Source organism: Microcaecilia unicolor, chromosome 9 (assembly GCF_901765095.1).
Source record: "Microcaecilia unicolor chromosome 9, aMicUni1.1, whole genome shotgun sequence".
Classification (NCBI taxonomy): Eukaryota; Metazoa; Chordata; class Amphibia; order Gymnophiona; family Siphonopidae; genus Microcaecilia; species Microcaecilia unicolor.
The window spans coordinates 79,064,017-79,086,378 of NC_044039.1; the positions used below are offsets into that span (position 1 = coordinate 79,064,017).

Below are 22,362 nucleotides of genomic sequence, written 5' to 3' on the forward strand. Positions count from 1 at the left end.
CAGACGACCCTTGAGGGCGAGCTCTTTTCAGCATGTATGCTTTATGCAATAACAACACAAAATCAGGGGAGAAAAACTCGCCCTGGGCACCCAGATCCCATCCGGGGTTAGCCGCTCCCTGAATAGCCTCAATTCAAGGTCCCCCCCTCCCCCGGGCTCAGGGCTCTCCGTCTCTACGGAGGCTGCGCCATGCGGAGAATTCAAAATGGCGTCCGCTGCCAGCTCTGAGCGGGAAGAATCATCGCTCACCATGCTTGGGCCGGCTCTTACACCTGTACAGCACGATTTACAGAGCCCCGCTGCTGATTTGCGCTTGGCACACCGGGAACAGCACTTTACATTCTCTGCAGCCATCGCCGAAAACGGCGGGAAAATTCAAAATGGCGGTTTCGCGCCAAAACCGCACCAATCACGGGCCCACCCCGGAGGAGTTAGAAAACACTCTTACCTCACCAGACCGAGTACAGCTCCGGTCCCATAGAAGAATCAAAGGAAAACCTCTGTTCCCTTTTTTTTTTTTTTTTTTACGCTGTGAGGAAAGCAGAGGTAATAAGAACTCCGGAGGCTCAGATGAGTGGGAAAGGCAGGGAAAGGCGAACCAATGTGCCTGAATCCACTGAGTGGGAAAGGCCAGGGAAAAGCAAGCTAATATGTCCACATCCACAGGGGCATGGGTAAGGCAGGGAAAGGGCTAACCTATGTGCCTTCAAAGTGAAGCTGCTATAGCCTCTAACACCCCGGCTAACAACTGGCAAGCCAGGAGCCACCCCCAGGCAGATTTTTTATGGAGCTCGAAGAAGCTGCAGCCACCCTGCTTGGGGAGATAGAGAATACTGAAGAGGCAGTGGAGCTGGCTGGCCATGAGGCACTGTGAAAAGTTGAGTGCTCTCTATCTCCCCCTGCTGGTTGATGGACACAACCCATACGTAATGGCTTCATCTGCTTGATGACAAGGAAATTGGCTTTAGATATTAATATGGAAGTCCCAACATAACCATATTTGGTAAACCCTCAAAAATACCTTCCTTTGAAGAATGCTGATTGCAAAACACAGGAACCCAATACAGGTCTGATGTCAAAGAAAATGAAAAACAAATGATGGGCCACATATGGACTCTTGATACTTAAAAGATTAAGCTAGGATTTTTTGATCTGCATAATATCCCCGAGTTAGGTTGAGGATGGGATACACAAAATACTGAAGCTTGATAATGAACAAGATTTTAATTATGTCTTTGAAGACTGTGTGCATTATCTTCAGAGAAGCACTACATTGATGCCTACTAAAGATTTCAGTTACCTTCCAAGAGCTTTTGGATTTAGACACACCTGAAGCATAAGTGCTGAAATATGTCCATAGTCGAGACTTGTTTAAAATTTGTGGAAGCTTTTCTTTAGTGTAGGTGTTTAAATAAATTTCTCACTCATGTTTCTTATTTTCTATGGTTTGCTCTTATACTTTAAATTGTAGATATGCAATTAAAATACCTCCCTTTCCATTATATTTTTCCATTTACATAGCACTATACTTTATTTTGCATTATTTTAAATCAAGTAGAAAGACGCTACCAATAAATATAGAGTGAAGTATGGGTTCAGTTAGACAGTCAAATGTAGAAGTTCCTTGTGAAGACATGAAGTGGTGTTGCGTTGACATTCATTAGTAACAGAGTGTATGTATCAGTCAAGTGTGAAGAGATCGATTTTGGCTGGTTTTGGTCAAGTGTCCTTGTTTACTATTTAGGATGGATCATTGTGGTATGCCTTTTTGAATAGGTTGGTTTTCAGTAGTTTTCGGAAAGTTGTTAGGTCTTGCATTGTTTTTATGACCTTTGATAGTGCATTCCATAGTTGCGTGCCATTTAAACTTCTCAATTTATATATTTAATGTATATATTATACATTTAAACTTCTCAATTTATATATTTAAAAATAGCTTCATGTAAGGTAACTTAACATTTCAGCATCTTAACTGGCGTTTCCCCCAGTTTACCTCAAATGCTAAAATCAAAAGCATATTTTAAAAAATTATATTCATGATTGCTGTAAAATAAAAGTAAATTCCATCTGGAATATTGCATAAACAGATTAAAAATATATTTAATATTTGGTTGCCTCTTAACATTTTTACTTTCTCTTATATGAATAGACTTGTAAGAAGGAAATACTAGGGAATAAATAAATAGCCTTCTGTAGCTATTCTACAAATTGGATCTGCTTTGTCATTCTTTACTTAAATCAGACAGACTGTGTGCAGTTTTAAATTTTTTAAGGCTTCTAACAGTGGCTTCTTTTGGGTATTGTAAACAAATGATCTTCAGTTTTTATGTCAAAAAAAGTTCTGAAGATGCACTGTTCTTAACAGATAAAATTTCCTGGTAACCACTGAAAGCCACACAAGTAACTTTTGGAACAAGTCCTGTAGTTTAACTTGCAGACACTTCTGAAGAGGAATCAAAATCCTCACTGGAGAAACCGATGTCTACACCAGAATCATCAGAATTTACAAGGCAAATCTTTTCAGCAGCAGCCTCTAAAATTTGTTTTTGACCAATCATTGTTTGCTCTCCAGATGTGTCAGAGAAGTATGGGATATCCCAGAACCAACTTTCCATTGCCACAGAAGAATAGGGGCCATTTTTAGATCTCAAGTAACGGGAATATAATTGGAGGTTGGGTGGCAGACTCAGACATTTTCTTAGTGATATGTTGCTCGATTTACTGCAAAACAAACAAAAAAAAGGATCAAAATCATTTATTAGCTAAAATTTACATACAATGCTCTTTCCAATCTCATTCCTAGATAATAGAATATTTTTCACTATTGCTTCTCTATCATATCTTTTTATGCTTTACACCCTCATAAAATTAAAAAAAAATCTGTACCACCATAATCAGACATTTCTCCCTCTCATCTTTGTTTTGCTGGTTCCATGTCAAATATTTTACCACATGAGCTCATCTCATCAGGCTCACCGCATTTATTGAATCTTGTTGCTACATTTACAAAAGGTTATGCAGAGCTACTAACTGTATTCTATCATTACAAAGGAAGAACATTTAAGATTTATGGACTAGCCTAATAGCTCAATGGCCTTACTTGTGACCATGTTGGAGACCTGGGCAACTGCTTGTAGGGGTATTTCCCTGTGATCTAGCCTGAGCTGGTCTTGGCCTATACAAGCCTATGACATCTTGGTATAATAAGATGGCTGCTGCAACATCTCTGTGTCAGCAAGATCCAGCTTCAGCTTGTGGAAAATCACTGACAGGCTTGCTGAAGCCAAGGACTACTACTACTACTTAACACTTCTAGAGCGCTACTAGGGTTACGCAGCGCTGTACAATTTAACAAAGAGAGACAATCCCTGCTCAAAGAGCTTACAATCTCATTCTGTGTTCCAACCATCCCCCTTCTATCTCTGAGACGCCGGGAAGGGAGTCATACTCATGGCACCAGAAGTTACCATCTTCAAGGTCACAAAACAAAGAACTCTTCTTACCCATGCACTGTACTGTATGAGAAGAGAATTGGTCCAGGCTATCACGGAAAGAGGTCTGGAAGAACGCGGGGAGAGGGGGAGAAGTAAGTCGTCGGAGACCCTTGGAGGAGGGGTACCTGTGAAGGACCTGAGAAATCCAGCAAGGCTCGGGGTGAGCTAGAGACTGTATGATACCAACCTTGTGACCTGCATAACTGGTGCAAATACCTGTGGCAGAGATATTGGCTCTGAGAACCAAAGGAGAGACTGGAACCTGCTTGTTTTCTGATAAAGACCTGCACTACATAAGACACAGACAGCTAAGATAGCATCTGGGGAGATTCTGCTCCGGTCTTATCTGAAGCCGTCATCAGGACAGCGTGGTAAGATCACAGTGATATATTTCCAAGTCTGGGGTTAGGCAGTGGTTTTATCTAAGTACGACTGGTTTATGTCAGCTCTTGGTTAGGGACAGCTGCTAATGTGTATTTTGCATAAGATGTGATAAGTTTTCATAAGGATCATTAGGATATCATTTGTACTGTTCTAATCATTACTGTACGTAGTCTCAGGATAATCAGAGTATAGTTAGACAATATATTTTGTTAGTGTGTATATCAGTAAGAGATATTATATTGCATATAAGCTATTGCAGAGTGTTTCTATTTTTCTACCTGTAATAAATAACAACAATTATCATCTGTGACGTGGCTTTGGTTCTTTGGCGAAGAACAAAACACTGGCAGGGTGCCAGCACAAGGTTTCTTTATATTTCCCCTAGACTGAGCGGAAACCTTGTAATAAGTTTTATCAGGGAATAATTATTGCCCTAATTACTTATTTTCACCCTACATGCTCCTTGAGCTGAGGAGGTATGTGAACACTGGGAATTGCTGGTTTTACACTTTGAGTGGGATTATTTTCACTAGCACCTGTTGGCTGGCTCAAGAGTGTACAATTCTAAGCCAGCTAGAGTACACACAATCAGATGTGTGATTGAATTTCAGACAAACATCTTTATTCCAGCTCTGTTTCTTCCAACCTAATTTCCTCCTCCTGTCTTTGGCTTTGCCCACTATGTAGTTTACAGACTGCCCCAACTTGACATTTCATCCTTTAGATTGTAAGCTCCTTTGAGCAGGGACTGTCCTTCTTTGCGAAACTGTACAGCGCTGCGTAACCCTAGTAGCGCTTTAGAAATGTTAAGTAGTAGTAGTTCAACAGGAGAGGAAAACCCCAGGTATCTGCAAAATGAAGGCTCATGAAACCATAGCCCTAGTGGGAGTTTGTTTCATTTGTAGTGGAAGCAAAAAAAAGCAGCTAGAGATACCACTGTCCTCCCCTCTTCATCCAAATTACTGAATAGCAGATTATGGAAAGACTCCTGCTGCATAATAAAATGCCCAAGTAGAACTGTCTGGCTGACAGGGGGAAAAAAAGGTGCGCACTTCCATCCATATTTCTAATTTAGAGATTTTTTTGGACTGTTCACAAAGATTAGGATGATTCTTGGTGAAGAGTAGGTGGAATTCGGGTTAATGTCTTTAGGCAAACTGCAATGTTAAGATTGTAAGAAGACAAGAAATCCATATGTAGCACAAATGCAGATAGGCTTTTATTCTCCGTTTCCCTGGTTCTTATAACCTGTGATAGTGATCCATTTAACTCTTCCCACTGCATGAATGTTTGCGATAAGGATGGTTGAGAATCAGTTATCCCTAATTTCAAATGATTACAAACCAATTAAATTAGCTTCATTTGAAGCTTATTTCATAAGGGCAGTGGAATCTTGTCTAAATCTACACTTTGATGTGCTCTGATTCAATTTATCTATTTAACAAACAGCCAGCAGCCTTTTTATAAGTTTTTTTTGTTGTTGTTTTTTTTTAACTGGCTCTGTTTCAAATATTAAGCTTATTGCATTTGCAGCTATTTTCTGCATACGAAAAATTCAATACATTTATTTAGGGCAGATATTTTCCTTTGGTATAATACCTGCGTGCATCATCTTATCTAAGGAGTAGCATTATACAGTTAAACATAACTCACTTTTGTCAGAGATACTGACGTCAAGTCTGTGGCAAGCCAAAGTCCTGACACATGTATCTAGGGTTTGAGGAAAGTGATTAACTGTAATCCAAGTTGACAGTATAGCAGGTGGAAATCCTATCCTATATAATAATTCTCACCTCCAACGTTCTGACGCTGCCTGGGACCGTGGATCCCTCGGAGGTAGTCTGCTTCCGTCGGTAGATCAGAGTGACGTCATGCTGTTCCTGTGGTCCCGCCCTTCAGGGCAGGACCATTGGAACAGCTGAAACACAAGCGAAAAAGCTGTCGGAAGTGGCATCCCTGCGTGCAGAGGCTCCCTACCCCCTCCTCCTCTTACCGTGGTCCCGGCGGAAGCATTGAAGAGCAAGCAGGCTCAACGAGTCTGCTGCCTTCCCTTCTCTTCGCTCTGACTCAGGTCCCGCCCTTGCGGAAACAGGAAATGAGGGCGGGACCAGAGCGAAGAGAAGGGAAGGCAGCAGAGTCGCTGAGCCTGCTCGCTCTTCAATGCTGCCACTGGGACCTCGGTAAGAGATGGGGAGGGGGGACTGGAACTCAGAGGGAGGACAGAGTGAAGGAGAATGACAGAGAGAGGGAGGAAGCCATGGAAATCGGAGGGGAGGAAAGGGGGCCATGGAACTTGGAGGGGACAGAGGGAGAGAGCGAGGGGGTGGGAAGGAAAACCTTGCTAGCGCCCGCCGTTTCCTTTCATACAGCAACGGGCCTTTTTTTACTAGTTATTTAATAATTATGGAACAATACCTTTGTATAGGTCATCTAGATAGGAAAATAGATGTTTAAGTATGTGTTTAATCTATGCTAGTCTTGTTAGGCTCCACATTCACCATTCATAAAAACAATGAACCAAATATACATGCTGCTTTGGCAGTGATATACAAAACATAGGAAAATAGATGTTTTAAGTATGTGTTTAATCTATGTTAGTCTTGTTAGGCTCCACATTCACCATTCATAAAAACAATGAACCAAATATACATGCTGCTTTGGCAGTGATATACAAAACATAGAAAGCTATTTTATAAAATAAACATGCCAAAAAGCGTCAGCACTAGGACTGGGGATATATGTAAAAATAGAACCATGTATAAACAAGCAATTTTTGCTTCATGTGTTACACATAAATAGCAGATTTTGTAAAACCTACATATCCGTAGAGAGTTACATAGTAACATAGTAGGTGACGGCAGAAAAAGACCTGCACAGTCCATGCAGTCTGCCCAACAAGATAAATTCATATGTGCTACTTTTTGTGTATACCCTACCTTGATTTGTACCTGTCCTCTTCAGGCACAGACCGTACAAGTCTGCCCAGCACTATCCCCGCCTCCCACCACCAGCTCTGGCACAGACCGTATAAGTCTGCCCAGCATTTTCTCCGCCTCCCAACCACCAGCCCCGCCTCCCACCACTGGCTCTGCCACCCAATCTCGGCTAAGCTCCTGAGGATCCATTCCTTCTGAACAGGATTCCTTTATGTTTATCCCTCGCATGTTTGAATTCCGTTACCATTTTCATTTCCACCATCTCCTGCGGGAGGGCATTCCAAGCATCCACCACTCTGGCACATTTAGGTTCCCAAGCGAAACTACAGTAAAATGTTGCCTTAGCGCATGAATTGTCCTCCAAAATACACTTTTTAGTAAAGAGAGAGGTGGTTTCAAATGGCAAAAAGGTATGCACATTTCTCCCTCAAATATTTCTGCAAAACCTCAGTTCAATCAAGTTAGCTGGATTTATGAGTGACCAAAGCAGGTGTACAGTTTTTTTTCATGGTTGCGTATGTATATAATACGACTGTAAAATCGCATTGAATGGTTATGTTCAAAATTTGGAAGTATAAGCTTTTTATAAAATTAATATGAAAGAACAGTTAATGTGTTTGCCTTGTAATTTGTACAGCTGAAATGCTTCTTAATGCTCAGATTTAAAAGGAAAAAAAAACCCTCTACAACTTAACTGACAGCCATTAATGCAAAGTAATGCATGCAGAGGCTAAAAGTTACTATTTTCAATTAAACAAAAACATCTTTTTAAACTGGTCTCTCAGAAACCAGAATGCCGGCAAATAAATTTAAGTATCCAAAATATTCTCACAGGAATGCTTTATTCAACTATTTATAAGCAGTGGAGTCAACATACAAAATCTCTTTGGTATAAGAAATATATATATTTAAAGCTGAACTCCAAAAGATCAATATTCTTCTGTACATTATTCAAAAGGTCCTCTCATTAGAAAATCTCCATCTACTGGCACGTGCATCATAGCCTAACAGCTTTGAGCTTAAACCCACTTAAGGTATGATTGATAAAAAAAAATTCTAAAAATAAATGTTATGTTATATTGCTTGTGGTCTTATTTTAGTAATTTTGTCTGTTTTAGTGTATATTTTGTTGTATCTTGCTCAGAATTGTGAATCTGAGTTAGTTCTTTAAAAAAAATACATACATTGAAAAGTTAAATTGTAATGAGTTGAATTTTTAAAAGATGAATTATAATAACATTTTACTTACAGGATATTATGAAACTTTGCAACTATCCATTTCTAGAACTGCAAAATACTTAAAGCTTATCTTTATGCAAGGTTAGTTACATTCAAGTACAGGAGGTATTTTCCATCCCTTGAGGGCTCACAATCTAAGTTTATGCCTGAGGGAATGGAAGCTTGACGGCAATTCCAAATAAGGTGCAGCTGCGTTTAGGCATGTCTGATGTGGGTAAATTCAGAATAGGTGCCACTTACACGCATGCTTGCCCAAAGTGCTATTTTGTAAGCTTGCATGTAAGTGAAATAAGCGCTCAACTGAAAAAAGGGCATACATGTAGGTGGAGTATGGCCAGCACATGGGCGTGCCACCATCAACACGTGCATCTTATAGAATACTGTAAGATGTGTGCATTGACTGATGGATCTAAGTGTGCCGTCCTATGCTCATCATTGACCTGGCATAAGCTGGTGCACCAATGCATGTTCGCACTATTTTATAACTGCATCAGGGTACCTGATGCTGTTATAGAACTAGCGCTCCCTACGCTGCATCGGGGGACCAGTTTACAGAATTGCCACCTAAGTGACTTGTATAAGGTCAGAAGGAGCCACAGTGGGATTTCAACCAGGGTCCCCTGGTTCTCAGCCTGCTGCTCTAACCATTAGAGTATTAGGGAAAAAAGCTTTTTCAGAGATAATAGTTCGTTCATTTCAGTGAAATGCTGTGCATTATGTTGCACATATCAACCCTAACACTGGTGTATGAAATAGAATATATCCTGTAATATGGTTATTAGAAGATCATGCTGTATACACATGCACTTGTTTTGTAATAAATGCTTTTATTTGTACTGATATGTTCATGGTATATATGTTTCATTTTGTACAATAAAAAATAATCTTTAAAGCTATCCATCACTTACCTTGATGGAAAGTTAAGCCTCTTTCTTGCTCGTGAAAACACTGCACCTACCACCACTTGCATTTGTTCCTGCATCCAACGCACATCGTCAGGTATATTGGGGAACCAATCAACTAATCTACAGCCATTACAAAAAAAAAAAATTACATTTGTACTGAGCAACAAATCACTGCAGTTACATGGGTAGTGGAGGGGTGAGGGATGTTACACTAGTTTTAGAAGATCCTGAATAATGTGTGCGATAAAAAATGGCCCTCATAATTCAAACTGTACTTTTTTGTTTTGCCATAAAGAATGACTGGAAGAGAAGAGCGAGGGAAACAAATTTGATAAACCCAAAATGATCTTGCAGTCAGGGGATTTAACTTTAACAAAAAAAAATTCTAAGAATAGGGAGTTAAGACCACTGTTAAGAAAGGACATAAGCCAGAGTGGCTTCATAGATCAGGATTAAACTTATTGCTCAGCCAACTAGGTCAGAAAATTATGTTGACCCAAGCTGTAATTAATAGGGATATACATTCATTTCAAATGAAAATGGGAATTTTAAACTAAAATTTCTCATTTCATTTTTTTCTGAAGACCACCCCCCTCCAATCTGTTATAAAAATACATTCTCCGAGGACAAGCAGGCTGCTTGTTCTCACTGATGGGTGACGTCCACGGCAGCCCCTCCAATCGGAATCTTCACTAGCAAAGTCCTTTGCTAGTCCTCGCGCGGCCGTCTTCCTGCCCGAAACCGGCTCGAGCCGGCCAGTCTTCTTTCGTCCGCACTCGGTACGGCTGTGTTTTTGCCGTGTCGAGCCCCGCAGAGTCGACCTCGCGCGTCCGTTATTCAGATCGACGTGTTTTTTCTTCGGAAAAGGTTTAAATTCGTTCGGAAAGTGCTCCGAAAACCCCCTTGGGTTTCGTTTGCCCCTTCCCGTACTTCCAGTCTTTGCCCCGGTAAGTTTTCTTTCGTCGTCGGGGTAGGCCTCTTTGCGCCTCGGTCGAGATTTTTTCTCCCTCAAAGTTTTGGTGCTCTAATTCGTCATTTCGGATTTTGACTTCGCCGGCGTGATTTTTCCGCCCATGACATCGAAGCCTTCCAGCGGCTTCAAGAAGTGCACCCAGTGCGCCCGGGTAACCTCGCTCACTGATAGGCACTCGTCGTGTCTTCAGTGTCTGGGGGCCGAGCACCGTCCTCAGAACTGTAGTCTGTGTTCCCTGTTACAAAGGCGGACTCAGGTAGCGAGATTGGCCCAGTGGAACGTTTTGTTCTCGGGCTCTTCGTCGGCATCGACACCAAGGTCATCGAGTGCATCGACGTCGTCAGCGTCCAGACCTTCATCCTCGGCCGCCAGTGCACCGAGTGCATCGAGGCATCGGCGCCGAGACATCGGATAGCTGCATCGACGTCGGTGGTACCGGGACCTCGTCTGCTGATGTCGTCGGACGGTGGTGCATCGTCAGGAGTGCAGGTGAGGGCTGTCCATTCCCCTGCTGGTGGCGGTGAGCCTTCGGGTGGGTCTCCCCCTACCCTGAGGGCTCCTGCGGTACAGCCCCCCCGAGATCGACCTCCTTCGACCTCGGCCCCGAGGAAGCGACGGCTGGATTCTACGTCCTCCTCGTCGGTGCCGGGGAGCTCCGGTGACATGCTTCGGAAGAAGTCGAAGAAGCATCGACACCGGTCTCCTCCCCGCGTCGGCACCGAGAGCTCTGGGTCGCCGAGGGAGTCGGCACCCAGCAGGCATCGGCACCGAGAGGACCGCTCACCCTCTGTTCAGGAGGTGTCGATGCGCTCCACTCTGGACAGCCGGAACAGCCTCCACGCCCGGAACAGGTTCTGACGTCGACGCCTGCATCGACCTCCATGCCTTTCTCTGCAGCCGCTCTGAACGAGAGCCTCCGGGCCGTTCTCCCAGAGATTCTGGGAGAGCTGTTGCGCCCTACCCCTCCGGTACCGACGGTGCTTGCGCCTCCGGTACCGTCGAGCGTGGCGCTGGCTGGCCCATCGCCCGGGGTGAGGTCCCCGACGTCGGTACCGCGTGCGGTGCCGGCTGCGGCCACCTCCCAGGAAGGCTCCCCGACTACGTCGGCGGAGGGAGCTTCGCCGATGCAGGCGAGGGAGTCTACCTCTCGACGCCCCCATCGTGGACGTGGCTCCACTGAGTCGAGCCGGGCGAGGTTGCAGACACAGGTTCGTGAACTTGTGTCTGACACCGAAGGTGAGGCCTCGTGGGAAGAAGAGGAAGACCCCAGATATTTCTCTGACGAGGAGTCTGAGGGTCTTCCTTCTGATCCCACTCCCTCCCCTGAAAGACAGCTTTCTCCTCCTGAGAGTCTGTCTTTCGCTTCCTTTGTCCGGGAGATGTCTACGGCCATCCCCTTCCCGGTGGTTGTGGAGGACGAGCCCAGGGCTGAAATGTTTGAGCTCCTGGACTATCCTTCTCCACCTAAGGAAGCGTCCACTGTTCCCTTGCACCATGTCCTGAAAAAGACATTGCTTGCGAACTGGACCAAGCCATTAAGTAATCCCCACATCCCCAAGAAGATCGAGTCCCAGTACCGGATCCATGGGGACCCAGAGCTGATGCGCACCCAGTTGCCTCACGACTCTGAAGTTGTGGATCTGGCCCTAAAGAAGGCTAAGAGTTCTAGGGAGCATGCTTCGGCGCCCCCGGGAAAAGACTCTAGAACCTTAGACTCCTTTGGGAGGAAGGCCTACCATTCCTCTATGCTCGTGGCCAAAATCCAGTCTTACCAGCTCTACACGAGCATACACATGCGGAACAATGTGCGGCAGTTGCCGGGCTTGGTTGATGCGCTCCCCCCTGAGCAAGCCAAGCCTTTTCAGGAGGTGGTCAGGCAGCTGAAGGCGTGCAGAAAATTCCTGGCCAGAGGGGTGTATGACACCTTTGATGTTGCGTCCAGGGCCGCTGCTCAAGGTGTGGTGATGCGCAGGCTCTCATGGCTGCGTGCCTCCGACCTGGAGAATAGACTCCAGCAGCGGATTGCGGACTCGCCTTGCCGTGCGGACAATATTTTTGGAGAGAAGGTCGAACAGGTGGTAGAGCATCTCCACCAGCGGGATACCGCATTCGACAAGTTCTCCCGCCGGCAGCCTTCAGCATCTACCTCTACAGGTAGAAGATTTTTTGGGGGAAGGAGGACTGTTCCCTACTCTTCTGGCAAGCGTAGGTACAATCCTCCTTCTCGACAGCCTGCGGCCCAGGCTAAGCCCCAGCGCGCTCGCTCTCGTCAGCAGCGTGCGCCTCCGCAAGGCCCCGCGGCTCCCCAGCAAAAGCAAGGGGCGAGCTTTTGACTGGCTCCAGCAGAGCATAGCCGACATACAGGTGTCAGTGCCGGGCGACCTGCCGGTCGGGGGGAGGTTGAAAGCTTTTCATCAAAGGTGGCCTCTCATAACCTCCGATCAGTGGGTTCTCCAAATAGTCCGGCAAGGATACACCCTCAATTTGGCCTCAAAACCTCCGAATTGTCCACCGGGAGCTCAGTCTTACAGCTTCCAGCACAAGCAGGTACTTGCAGAGGAACTCTCCGCCCTTCTCAGCGCCAATGCGGTCGAGCCCGTGCCATCCGGGCAAGAAGGGCTGGGATTCTATTCCAGGTACTTCCTTGTGGAAAAGAAAACAGGGGGGATGCGTCCCATCCTAGACCTAAGGGCCCTGAACAAATATCTGGTCAAAGAAAAGTTCAGGATGCTTTCCCTGGGCACCCTACTTCCCATGATTCAGGAAAACGATTGGCTATGCTCTCTGGACTTGAAGGATGCCTACACACACATCCCGATACTGCCAGCTCACAGACAGTATCTGCGATTTCAGCTGGGCACACGTCACTTCCAGTACTGTGTGCTACCCTTTGGGCTCGCCTCTGCGCCCAGGGTGTTCACAAAGTGCCTGGCTGTAGTAGCAGCGGCACTTCGCAGGCTGGGGGTGCACGTGTTCCCATATCTCGATGATTGGCTGTTGAAGAACACGTCCGAGGCAGGAGCCCTGCAGTCCATGCAGATGACTATTCGCCTCCTGGAGCTACTGGGGTTTGTGATAAATTACCCAAAGTCCCATCTTCTCCCAGCACAGAGACTCGAATTCATAGGAGCTCTGCTGGATTCTCGGACGGCTCGCGCCTATCTCCCAGAGACGAGAGCCAACAACTTGTTGTCCCTCGTCTCGCGGGTGCGAACGTCCCAGCAGATCACAGCTCGGCAGATGTTGAGATTGCTGGGCCACATGGCCTCCACAGTTCATATGACTCCCATGGCCCGCCTTCACATGAGATCTGCTCAATGGACCCTAGCTTCCCAGTGGTTTCAGGCTGCTGGGGATCTAGAAGACGTGATCCACCTGTCCACGAGTTTTCTCAAATCCCTATATTGGTGGACGATTTGGTCCAATTTGACTCTGGGACGTCCTTTCCAAATTCCTCAGCCACAAAAAGTGCTGACCACGGATGCGTCTCTCCTGGGATGGGGAGCTCATGTCAATGGGCTTCACACCCAAGGAAGCTGGTCCCTCCAGGAACGCGGTCTACAGATCAATCTCCTGGAGTTGCGAGCGATCTGGAACGCTCTGAAGGCTTTCAGAGATCGGCTGTCCCACCAAATTATCCAAATTCAGACAGACAACCAGGTTGCCATGTACTATGTCAACAAGCAGGGGGGCACCGGATCTCGCCCCCTGTGTCAGGAAGCCATCAGCATTTGGCTCTGGGCTCGCCGTCATGGCATGGGGCTCCAAGCCACTTATCTGGCAGGCGTAAACAACAGTCTGGCCGACAGACTGAGCAGGATTATGCAACCTCACGAGTGGTCGCTAAACTCCCGAGTAGTGCGCCAGATCTTCCAAGCGTGGGGCACCCCCTTGGTGGATCTCTTCGCATCTCGAGCGAACCACAAAGTCCCTCAGTTCTGTTCCAGGCTTCAGGCCCACGGCAGACTGGCATCGGATGCCTTCCTCCTGGATTGGGGGGAGGGCCTGCTGTATGCTTATCCTCCCATTCCTCTGGTGGGGAAGACTTTGTTGAAACTCAAGCAAGACCGAGGCACCATGATTCTGATTGCTCCTTTTTGGCCGCGTCAGATCTGGTTCCCTCTTCTTCTGGAGTTATCCTCCGAAGAACCGTGGAGATTGGAGTGTTTTCCGACCCTCATCACGCAGGACGAAGGGGCTCTTCTGCATCCCAGCCTCCGGTCCCTGGCTCTCACAGCCTGGATGTTGAGAGCGTAGACTTTGCCTCTTTGGGCCTGTCAGAGGGTGTCTCCCGTATCTTGCTTGCTTCCAGGAAAGATTCCACTAAGAGGAGTTACTTCTTTCTATGGAGGAGGTTTGCCGTCTGGTGTGACAGCAAGGCCCTAGCTCCTCGCTCTTGTCCTACACAGACCCTGCTTGAATACCTTCTGCACTTGTCTGAGTCTGGTCTCAAGACCAACTCTGTAAGAGTTCACCTTAGTGCAATCAGTGCATACCATTACCATGTGGAAGGTAAGCCGATCTCAGGACAGCCTTTAGTTGTTCGCTTCATGAGAGGTTTGCTTTTGTCAAAGCCCCCTGTCAAGCCTCCTACAGTGTCATGGGATCTCAATGTCGTTCTCACCCAGCTGAAGAAACCTCCTTTTGAGCCACTGAATTCCTGCCATCTGAAGTACTTGACCTGGAAGGTCATTTTCTTGGTGGCAGTTACTTCAGCTCGTAGAGTCAGTGAGCTTCAGGCCCTGGTAGCCCAGGCCCCTTACACCAAATTTCATCATAACAGAGTAGTCCTCCGCACTCACCCCAAGTTCTTGCCAAAGGTCGTGTCGGAGTTCCATCTGAACCAGTCAATTGTCTTGCCAACATTCTTTCCCCGTCCTCATTCCTGCCCTGCTGAACGTCAGCTGCACACATTGGACTGCAAGAAAGCATTGGCCTTCTATCTGGAGCGGACACAGCCCCACAGACAGTCCGCCCAATTGTTTGTTTCTTTTGATCCCAATAGGAGGGGAGTGGCTGTAGGGAAACGCACCATATCCAATTGGCTAGCAGATTGCATTTCCTTCACTTACGCCCAGGCGGGGCTGGCTCTTGAGGGTCATGTCACGGCTCATAATGTTAGAGCCATGGCTGCGTCGGTAGCCCACTTGAAGTCAGCCTCCATTGAAGAAATTTGCAAAGCTGCGACGTGGTCATCTGTCCACACATTCACATCTCATTACTGCCTGCAGCAGGATACCCGACGCGACAGTCGGTTCGGGCAGTCAGTTCTTCAGAACCTGTTTGGGCTTTAGGATCCAACTCCACCCCCCGAGGGCCCTGTTTGTTCTGTTCCAGGCTGCACTCTCAGTTAGTTGGTAAATTTTTTAGGTCAATCTCAGTTATGTCCTCGCCGTTGCGAGGTCCAATTGACCATGGTTGTTGTTTTGAGTGAGCCTGGGGGCTAGGGATACCCCATCAGTGAGAACAAGCAGCCTGCTTGTCCTCGGAGAAAGCAAATGCTACATACCTGTAGAAGGTATTCTCCGAGGACAGCAGGCTGATTGTTCTCACAAACCTGCCCGCCTCCCCTTTGGAGTTGAGTCTTCCCTTGTTTCTCTTTTGCTACATACGAGACTGGCCGGCTCGAGCCGGTTTCGGGCGGGAAGACGGCCGCGCATGCGCGGTGCGCGCGGGCGCGCGAGGACTAGCAAAGGACTTTGCTAGTGAAGATTCCGATTGGAGGGGCTGCCGTGGACGTCACCCATCAGTGAGAACAATCAGCCTGCTGTCCTCGGAGAATACCTTCTACAGGTATGTAGCATTCGCTTTATCTCCCAACTTCTATAAATGGTGCTCATAATTGTGTGTGCAAATTTGGGTGCACACTGAATTTACAAAGTAACAAGCCCATTAGCGCCAACAATTGGGTGCTATCAATTATTGGCATTAATTAGCAACAATTTGGATTTCTGCACGCATCTTTGCCAGGTGCTATTCTATAAAGATGCGCATGTAAAGTTTTGAGCTTAGAAGCAAAAAGAGGATGTGGCCATGGAAGGGGTAGGTCTAGAGCGTTCACTAAAGATGCACCCACTATTATAGAACTTGGGCACCTAATTTACATGCCATGATTTACACCTGGGTTCACTTGTTATAAAGTCTTGCATCTAAAAGTTGGGCGCAGATCACACTATTCACTAATTCTATAAATGGAGCCCAACTTGAAGCTCCAATTATAGAATAGCGCTTTGTATGTATTTTTTCAGTGCCCAAAAGTTGGGTGCCATTTACTGAACTTAATCCTACATGTATACGTTTAAATAGTAGTGGCCTAGTTTTGCCATGGTGGCTCCTGTCCCATAAAGATTTACTTTAGGTTAAAAAGGGTTGGTGTGGGAGAGGAAGGGCATGGAATCTTTTTTTTTTTTTTTCCAAGCAAAAATGGAATACAAAATCTACATAGAGCCCTAGTAATTAATAAGTTAGATTAGTTTTTATCTACACTAAAAGTCAACATTAGCATAAATACAGATTTATTACACAATGATGTAATTTTTCCCCTTCCTGATTTCCCCTACTATAGCATATTATGTGTCATACTGAATGGTTTCTGATCTTTAAACAAGATGTAAATAATTAGGAAAAGGGAACCAAGTAAACAGCTTTTAAAATTACTCATTTAAGGAACCAAGTTATTCAACATCCATTATCATTCCTTTGAAAAATACGCAACTAACTGACCAAAATTAATTGATAATTAGCTTCTGCTATGAATGTGTTTGAATTAAAGCAGTTCTGGAAAAAAAAGTGAGCTAAGATTCCTCAACAGCAATGTGAAAGACCGATATTATAGGAAGCATTTGGTTGCAATTATTTCTGCAAAAGTTGGTTTAAAGTTTAGGGGGCAATTACTTTTTCACATGAGTAAATATGGGTGTTGGATAACTTTGTTCCTTAAATAAATGTAGTAATAATTTTAAAACTTATGTTTACTCAGGTTCCCTTTGTCTAATATAGCATATTTTGCATAAATATCAGAAATCATTCAGTGTTAAATGGGGGAGCAAAATTTATCAGGTGTTAAAGGACAGCAGGATGCTTGTTCTGATGGTTGCCATCACCAGAGCCCCAACGATCTCCCGCGTTTTATTTTCTAGAAGCCTTTGGATGTTTCCTACCATACATGTACAGTATGTTCCCACCTGCAGCTAACGCAAGGGACCAACTCAGTCTAATAACTAATACAATGCAACTACAAGTGGAGGTGGGCAGGGCAGCCAGAATTAAGCATCCTGCTGTCCTCGGAGAACACCTGCTACAGGTAAGTAACTTTACTTTCTCCGAGGACAAGCAGGATGTAGTATTCTGACTGATGGGAATTCCAAAAGAATATCCTCTTGCTTCGAAAGAAGCAGTATATCAAATTGATGAACTTAGAAAGTATGACCTGCAACTGTATGCCCAAACAATATAGAAACTATATACTTTTCTATGGGGGTGGAGGACAGCCTGGAACTGAACTGAGTAGACCTAGGAGGATGGCATTGGATTCTAGTCCACAAATAGATTCTGAAGAACTATGGGATGTTTTTTTACTAAGCTGCGGTAGTGTTTTTAGCTTGCGGTAGAAGTCAGCTGGTGGTAAAGCGATTATGCTTACCTGTAGCAGGTATTCTCTGAGGACAGCAGGCTTCATATTCTCACAAGTGGGTAGACGCCGATCCCCGTTGCCTGGTACGGCATTTATGCCAAACTAAAAAAGCTGAGCTTTGTGAAGCGCAAGGCGCACTCCACCATGCATGAGCAGAGTGCCTTCTTGCCCGTCGCGGTCTCAGTTCAATATTAAAGCAAAAAACAAAGTAAAAATAACCAAGGAGACAACTCCAAGAGGAGGTGGGTGGGACTGTAAGAATATGAAGCCTGCTGTCCTCAGGGAATACCTGCTACAGGTTAAGTATCTGCTTTCTCAGAGGACAAGCATGTTCACCCAAAGCAACAAACATTGGTTAATTGGGCCTCGCAATGGCGAGGACATAACAGATTAACCTGAAACTATATAGAACTGAGTGAGAGTGCAGCCTGGAACAGAATAAAACGGGCCTAGGAGGGTGGAGTTGGATTCTAGACCCCAAACAGATTTTGCAACACTGACTGGCCGAACTGACTGTTGCGTCAGGTATCCTACTCAAGGCAGTAATGAGATATAAATGTGTGGACTGAAGACCACGTCATAGGCTTGCAAATTTCTTCAATAGAAGCTGATCTCAAATGGACTACCGACGCAGTCATGGCTCTGACATTATGAGCTGTGATATGACCCTCTAAAGGTAGACCAGCCTGGGCATAAGTGAAGGAAATGCAATCTGCCAGCCAATTAGAAATGGTGCATTTCCCCGATGGCAACCCCCATCCTGTTGGTATCAAAAGAAACAAAAAGCTGAGCAGACTGTCTGTGGGGCCCTGTCCACGCCCTGTAGTAGGCCAATGCTCTCTTGCGATCCAAGGTGTGCAAGATGCTTTTGCCAGGATGGGCATGAGGTTGGGGAAAGAATGTTGCTAAGACAATTAACTGGTTCAGATGGAACTCTTGACACCACCTTTGGCAGGAAAACGTGCATGCAGAGGAGGACTACTCTGTTGTGATGAAACTTAGTATAAGATGCATCCACTACTAAGGCCTGAAGCTCACTGACCTTACGAGCTGAAGTAACCACCACGAAGAAAACGACCTTCCAGGTCAAATACTTCAGATGGCAGGAATTCAGCGGCTCAAAAGGAGCTTTCATCAGCTAGGCGAGAACGACGTTGCGATCCCATGACACTGGTGGTAGTTTCACAGGGGGGCTTTGACAAAAGCATACCTCTCATGAAGTGAATAACTAGAGGCTGTCCAGAGATGGGCTTACCCTCCACACATTGATAAGCACTAATAGCAGTAAGGTGAACCCTTACTGAGTTGGTCTTGAGACCAGACTCTGGTAAGTGTAGAAGGTATTCAAGCAGGGTCTGTGTAGGGCAAGTAAGGGGATTTAGGGCCTTGCTCTCACACCAGATGGCAAACCACCTCCATTTAAAAGGGTAGCATCTCTTCGTGGAATCTTTCCTGGAAGCCAGAAAGACCCAGGCGACACTCATCGAAAGGCCCAAGGAAATAAATTCTAGGCTCTCAACATCTAAGCTGTGAGAGCCAGAGACTGGAGGTTGGGATGTAGAAGCGACCCCTCATTCTGTGTAATGAGGGTCAGAAAACACTCCACGGCTCTTTGGAGGATAATTCCAGAAGAGGAATCATATCTGCTGTGGTCAATATGGAATGATCAGAATCATGGTTCCAAAGTCTTGCTCGAGTTTCAACAAAGTCTTTCCCACTAGAGGTATCGGAAGATACGCATACAGAAGACCCGTCCCCTAATTGAGGGGGAAGGCATCTGATGCTAGCCTGCCGTGGGCCTGAAGCATGGAACAGAACTGAGGGACCTTGTGATTGAGTTGAATGGCAAAATGATCCACTAAGGAAGTGCCCCATGCTTGGAAGATCTTGTGGGTTACACTCATATGGAGAGACCACTTGTGTGGTTGCATTATCCTGCTCACTCTGTTGGCCAGGGTGCTGTTTGCATCCACCAGATAAGTGGCTTGAAGAAAGATGCCATGTTGGCAAGCCCAATGCCCCATCCGGACGGCCTCCTGACAAAGGGCAAGATCCGGTGCCTCCCCTGCCCCCCCTCCCCCCCCACACGTGTTGATGAAATACATTGCAACCTGATTGTTTGTTTGAATTAGAATAATTTGATTAGACCCTTTAGAGCATTACAGATCGCTCGAAGCTCCAGGAGGTTGAAGATTCGTTTCCTGGGTGGACCAAGCACCTTGAGTCTGAAGCCCATCTACATGAGCTCCCCAACCCAGAAGAGATGCATCCATCATCAGAACTTTCCGTGACTGAGGAATTTGGAATGGCAGTCCCAGAGTCAAATTGGATCAAATGGTCCACCACTGTAGAGAGCATGCAAGCTCTGGGGATACCTGAATGACATCTTCTAGACTCCCTGTGGCCTAATACCACTGAGAAGCCAGGGTCCATTGAGCTGATCTCATGGGAAGACATGCCAGGGGTGTAACGTACACTGTGGAAGCCATGTGGCCCAACAATCTCAACATCTACCGAGCTACGATCTGCTAAGAAGGAACGAACCCTGGATGCTAGCGAAACAAGATGGTCTGCTCATGCCTCCGGAAGGTAGGCTCGAACCGTCTGCGTGTTGAGCAGGGCTCCTATGAACTCCAATCGCTGAACAGGGTGGAGATGGGACTTGGGATAGTTTAAAATGAACGCTAGTAGCTCTAGCACCCGAATAGTCACCCACATGGACTCCTGAGCACCGTCCTCTGAGGTGCTCTTCACCAGCCAATCATCACGATATGGGAACATATTCCCCAGCCTGCGTAGCGATGCTGCGACTACAGCTAGACACTTGGTGAAGACCCTGGGAGCTGAAACGAGACCAAACGGCAACACACGCTACTGGAAGCGATGTGTTCATAGCCGAAATCGAAGATACTTCAGTCCAGAGAGCACAGCCAATCGTTTTTCTGAATCATGAGGAGAATGTTGCTCAGGGAAACCATCCTGAACTTTTCTCAATTATTAGGCATGTAGATAGCTGGGTGGTTGGTGGACATAAGGATCGCCTGCTCACTTGCCTGCCTGGTGCTAAAGTGGCAGACCTCATGCGTCACCTACACAGGATTTTAGATAGTGCTGGGGAGCAGCCGGCTGTCTTGGTACATGTAGGTACCAATGACATAGGAAAATGTGGGAGAGAGGTTCTGAAAGCCAAATTTAGGTTCTTACGCAAAAAGCTCAAATCCAAATCCTCTAGGGTAGCATTTTCACTCGCTCAAAAGCGCATGGTTTGGAATAAGGTATCTTTTAAAGATATCACCATAACAGGGGAAGATAGGGTATCCCAATAGTGAGGTTGCAAAAAAGACCGTAGTAAATTAGGTGTCCTTAAATAAAAATCAGACAAAAGATTGCAATTTAATACAGTCATGTACTGAGCATGATGTAAATAGGAACAACAAACAGTTTGAAATGTCTATATGCAAATGCCAGAAGCCTAAGAAATAAGATGGGAGAGTTAGAATATATTGCACTAAATGAAAAATTAGATATAATAGGAATCTCCGAGACCTGGTGGAAGGAGGTTAACCAGTGGGACACTGTCATACCAGGGTACAAATTATATCGTAGTGATAGGGTGGATTGAATTGGTGGAGGGGTAGCATAGTATCTTAAGGAAGGCCTTGAATCAAATAGATTAAAAATCCTACAGGAAACAAAACACATCTTGGAACCCCTGTGGATTGGAATTCCATGTGTAAATGGGAAAAGGATAATGATAGGAGTGTACTATTGTCCGACTGGCCAGGATGAACAGACGGATGTAGAAATGTTATCGAAAATTAGGGAGGCTAACAAACTTGGCAACACGATAATAATGGGCGATTTCAATTACTCCGATATTGACTGGGTAAATGTACGAGGCATGCTAGGGAGGTAAAATTCTTTGACGAAATCAAGGATTGCTTTATGGAGCAGCTGGTACAGGAAGAGACAAGAGAAGGAAAAATTCTAGACCTAGTCCTTAGTGGATCGCATGATCTGGTGTGGGAGATAATGGTGATGGGGCCACTTAAGAACAGTGATCATTATATGATCAGATTTGATATTAGCTTTGGAATAAGTATACACAGGATATTCAATATGTTACCATTTAACTTTCAAAAAGGAGACTATGAAAAAATGAGAAGAACGGTGAAAAAAAAAAAAAAAACAAACTTAGAGGAGCGGCTGCGAGGGTCAAAAATTTACATCAGGCGTGGATGCTGTTCAAAAATACCATCCTGGAAGCCCATGCCAAATATATTCAGTGTATTAAAAAAGGAGGGAAGAAGACCAAACAACAGCCGGCATGGTTAAAAAGTGAGGTGAAGGAAGATATTAGAGCTAAAAGAAAATCCTTCAGAAAATGGAAGAAGGAACAGACTGAAAATAACAAGAAACAGCATAATGAATGTCAAGTCAAATGCAAAGCGCTGATAAGGAAGGCAAAGAGGGACTTTGAAAAAAAGATTTTGTTATAGGCAAAAACACATAGTAAGAATTTTTTAAGGTATATTAAAAGCAAGAAGCAGGCAAAAGAATCGGTTGGACTGTTAGATGACCGAGGGGTAAAAGGGGCAATCAGGGAAGACAAAGCCATAGCGAAGTGATTAAATGAAGTATTTGCTTCGGTCTTCACCGAGGAAGATTTGGGAGTGTTACTGGTGCCAGAAGTGGTATTCAAAGCTGACGAGTAGAAGAAACTGAATGAAATCTCTATAAACCTAGAGAATGTAATGGGGTAATTTGACAAAATTGAAGAGCACCAAATCTCCTGGAC

The 22,362-nt window shown here is 45.4% G+C and overlaps 1 protein-coding gene and 1 long non-coding RNA gene across 2 annotated transcripts in view; one reads left to right on the forward strand and one right to left on the reverse strand.

Annotated features, from left to right (window-relative positions):
• Positions 1–957: 957 nt before the first annotated feature.
• LOC115477400 (patatin-like phospholipase domain-containing protein 2) overlaps positions 958–22,362 on the reverse strand; it is a 183,469-nt gene continuing 162,064 nt past the window's right edge. The window contains exons 8-9 of the mRNA XM_030214254.1: positions 8,962–9,078; positions 958–2,721 (exon numbers count right to left, since the gene is read on the reverse strand). Coding sequence (XP_030070114.1) covers positions 2,427–2,721; positions 8,962–9,078 — 412 coding nt within the window. The 3' untranslated portion in view covers positions 958–2,426. The remainder of the gene's footprint in view (positions 2,722–8,961; positions 9,079–22,362) is intronic.
• LOC115477401 lies at positions 6,677–7,421 on the forward strand. The gene is made up of 2 exons (XR_003943324.1): positions 6,677–6,717; positions 7,160–7,421. It is a non-coding gene; the product is annotated as an uncharacterized LOC115477401 (long non-coding RNA).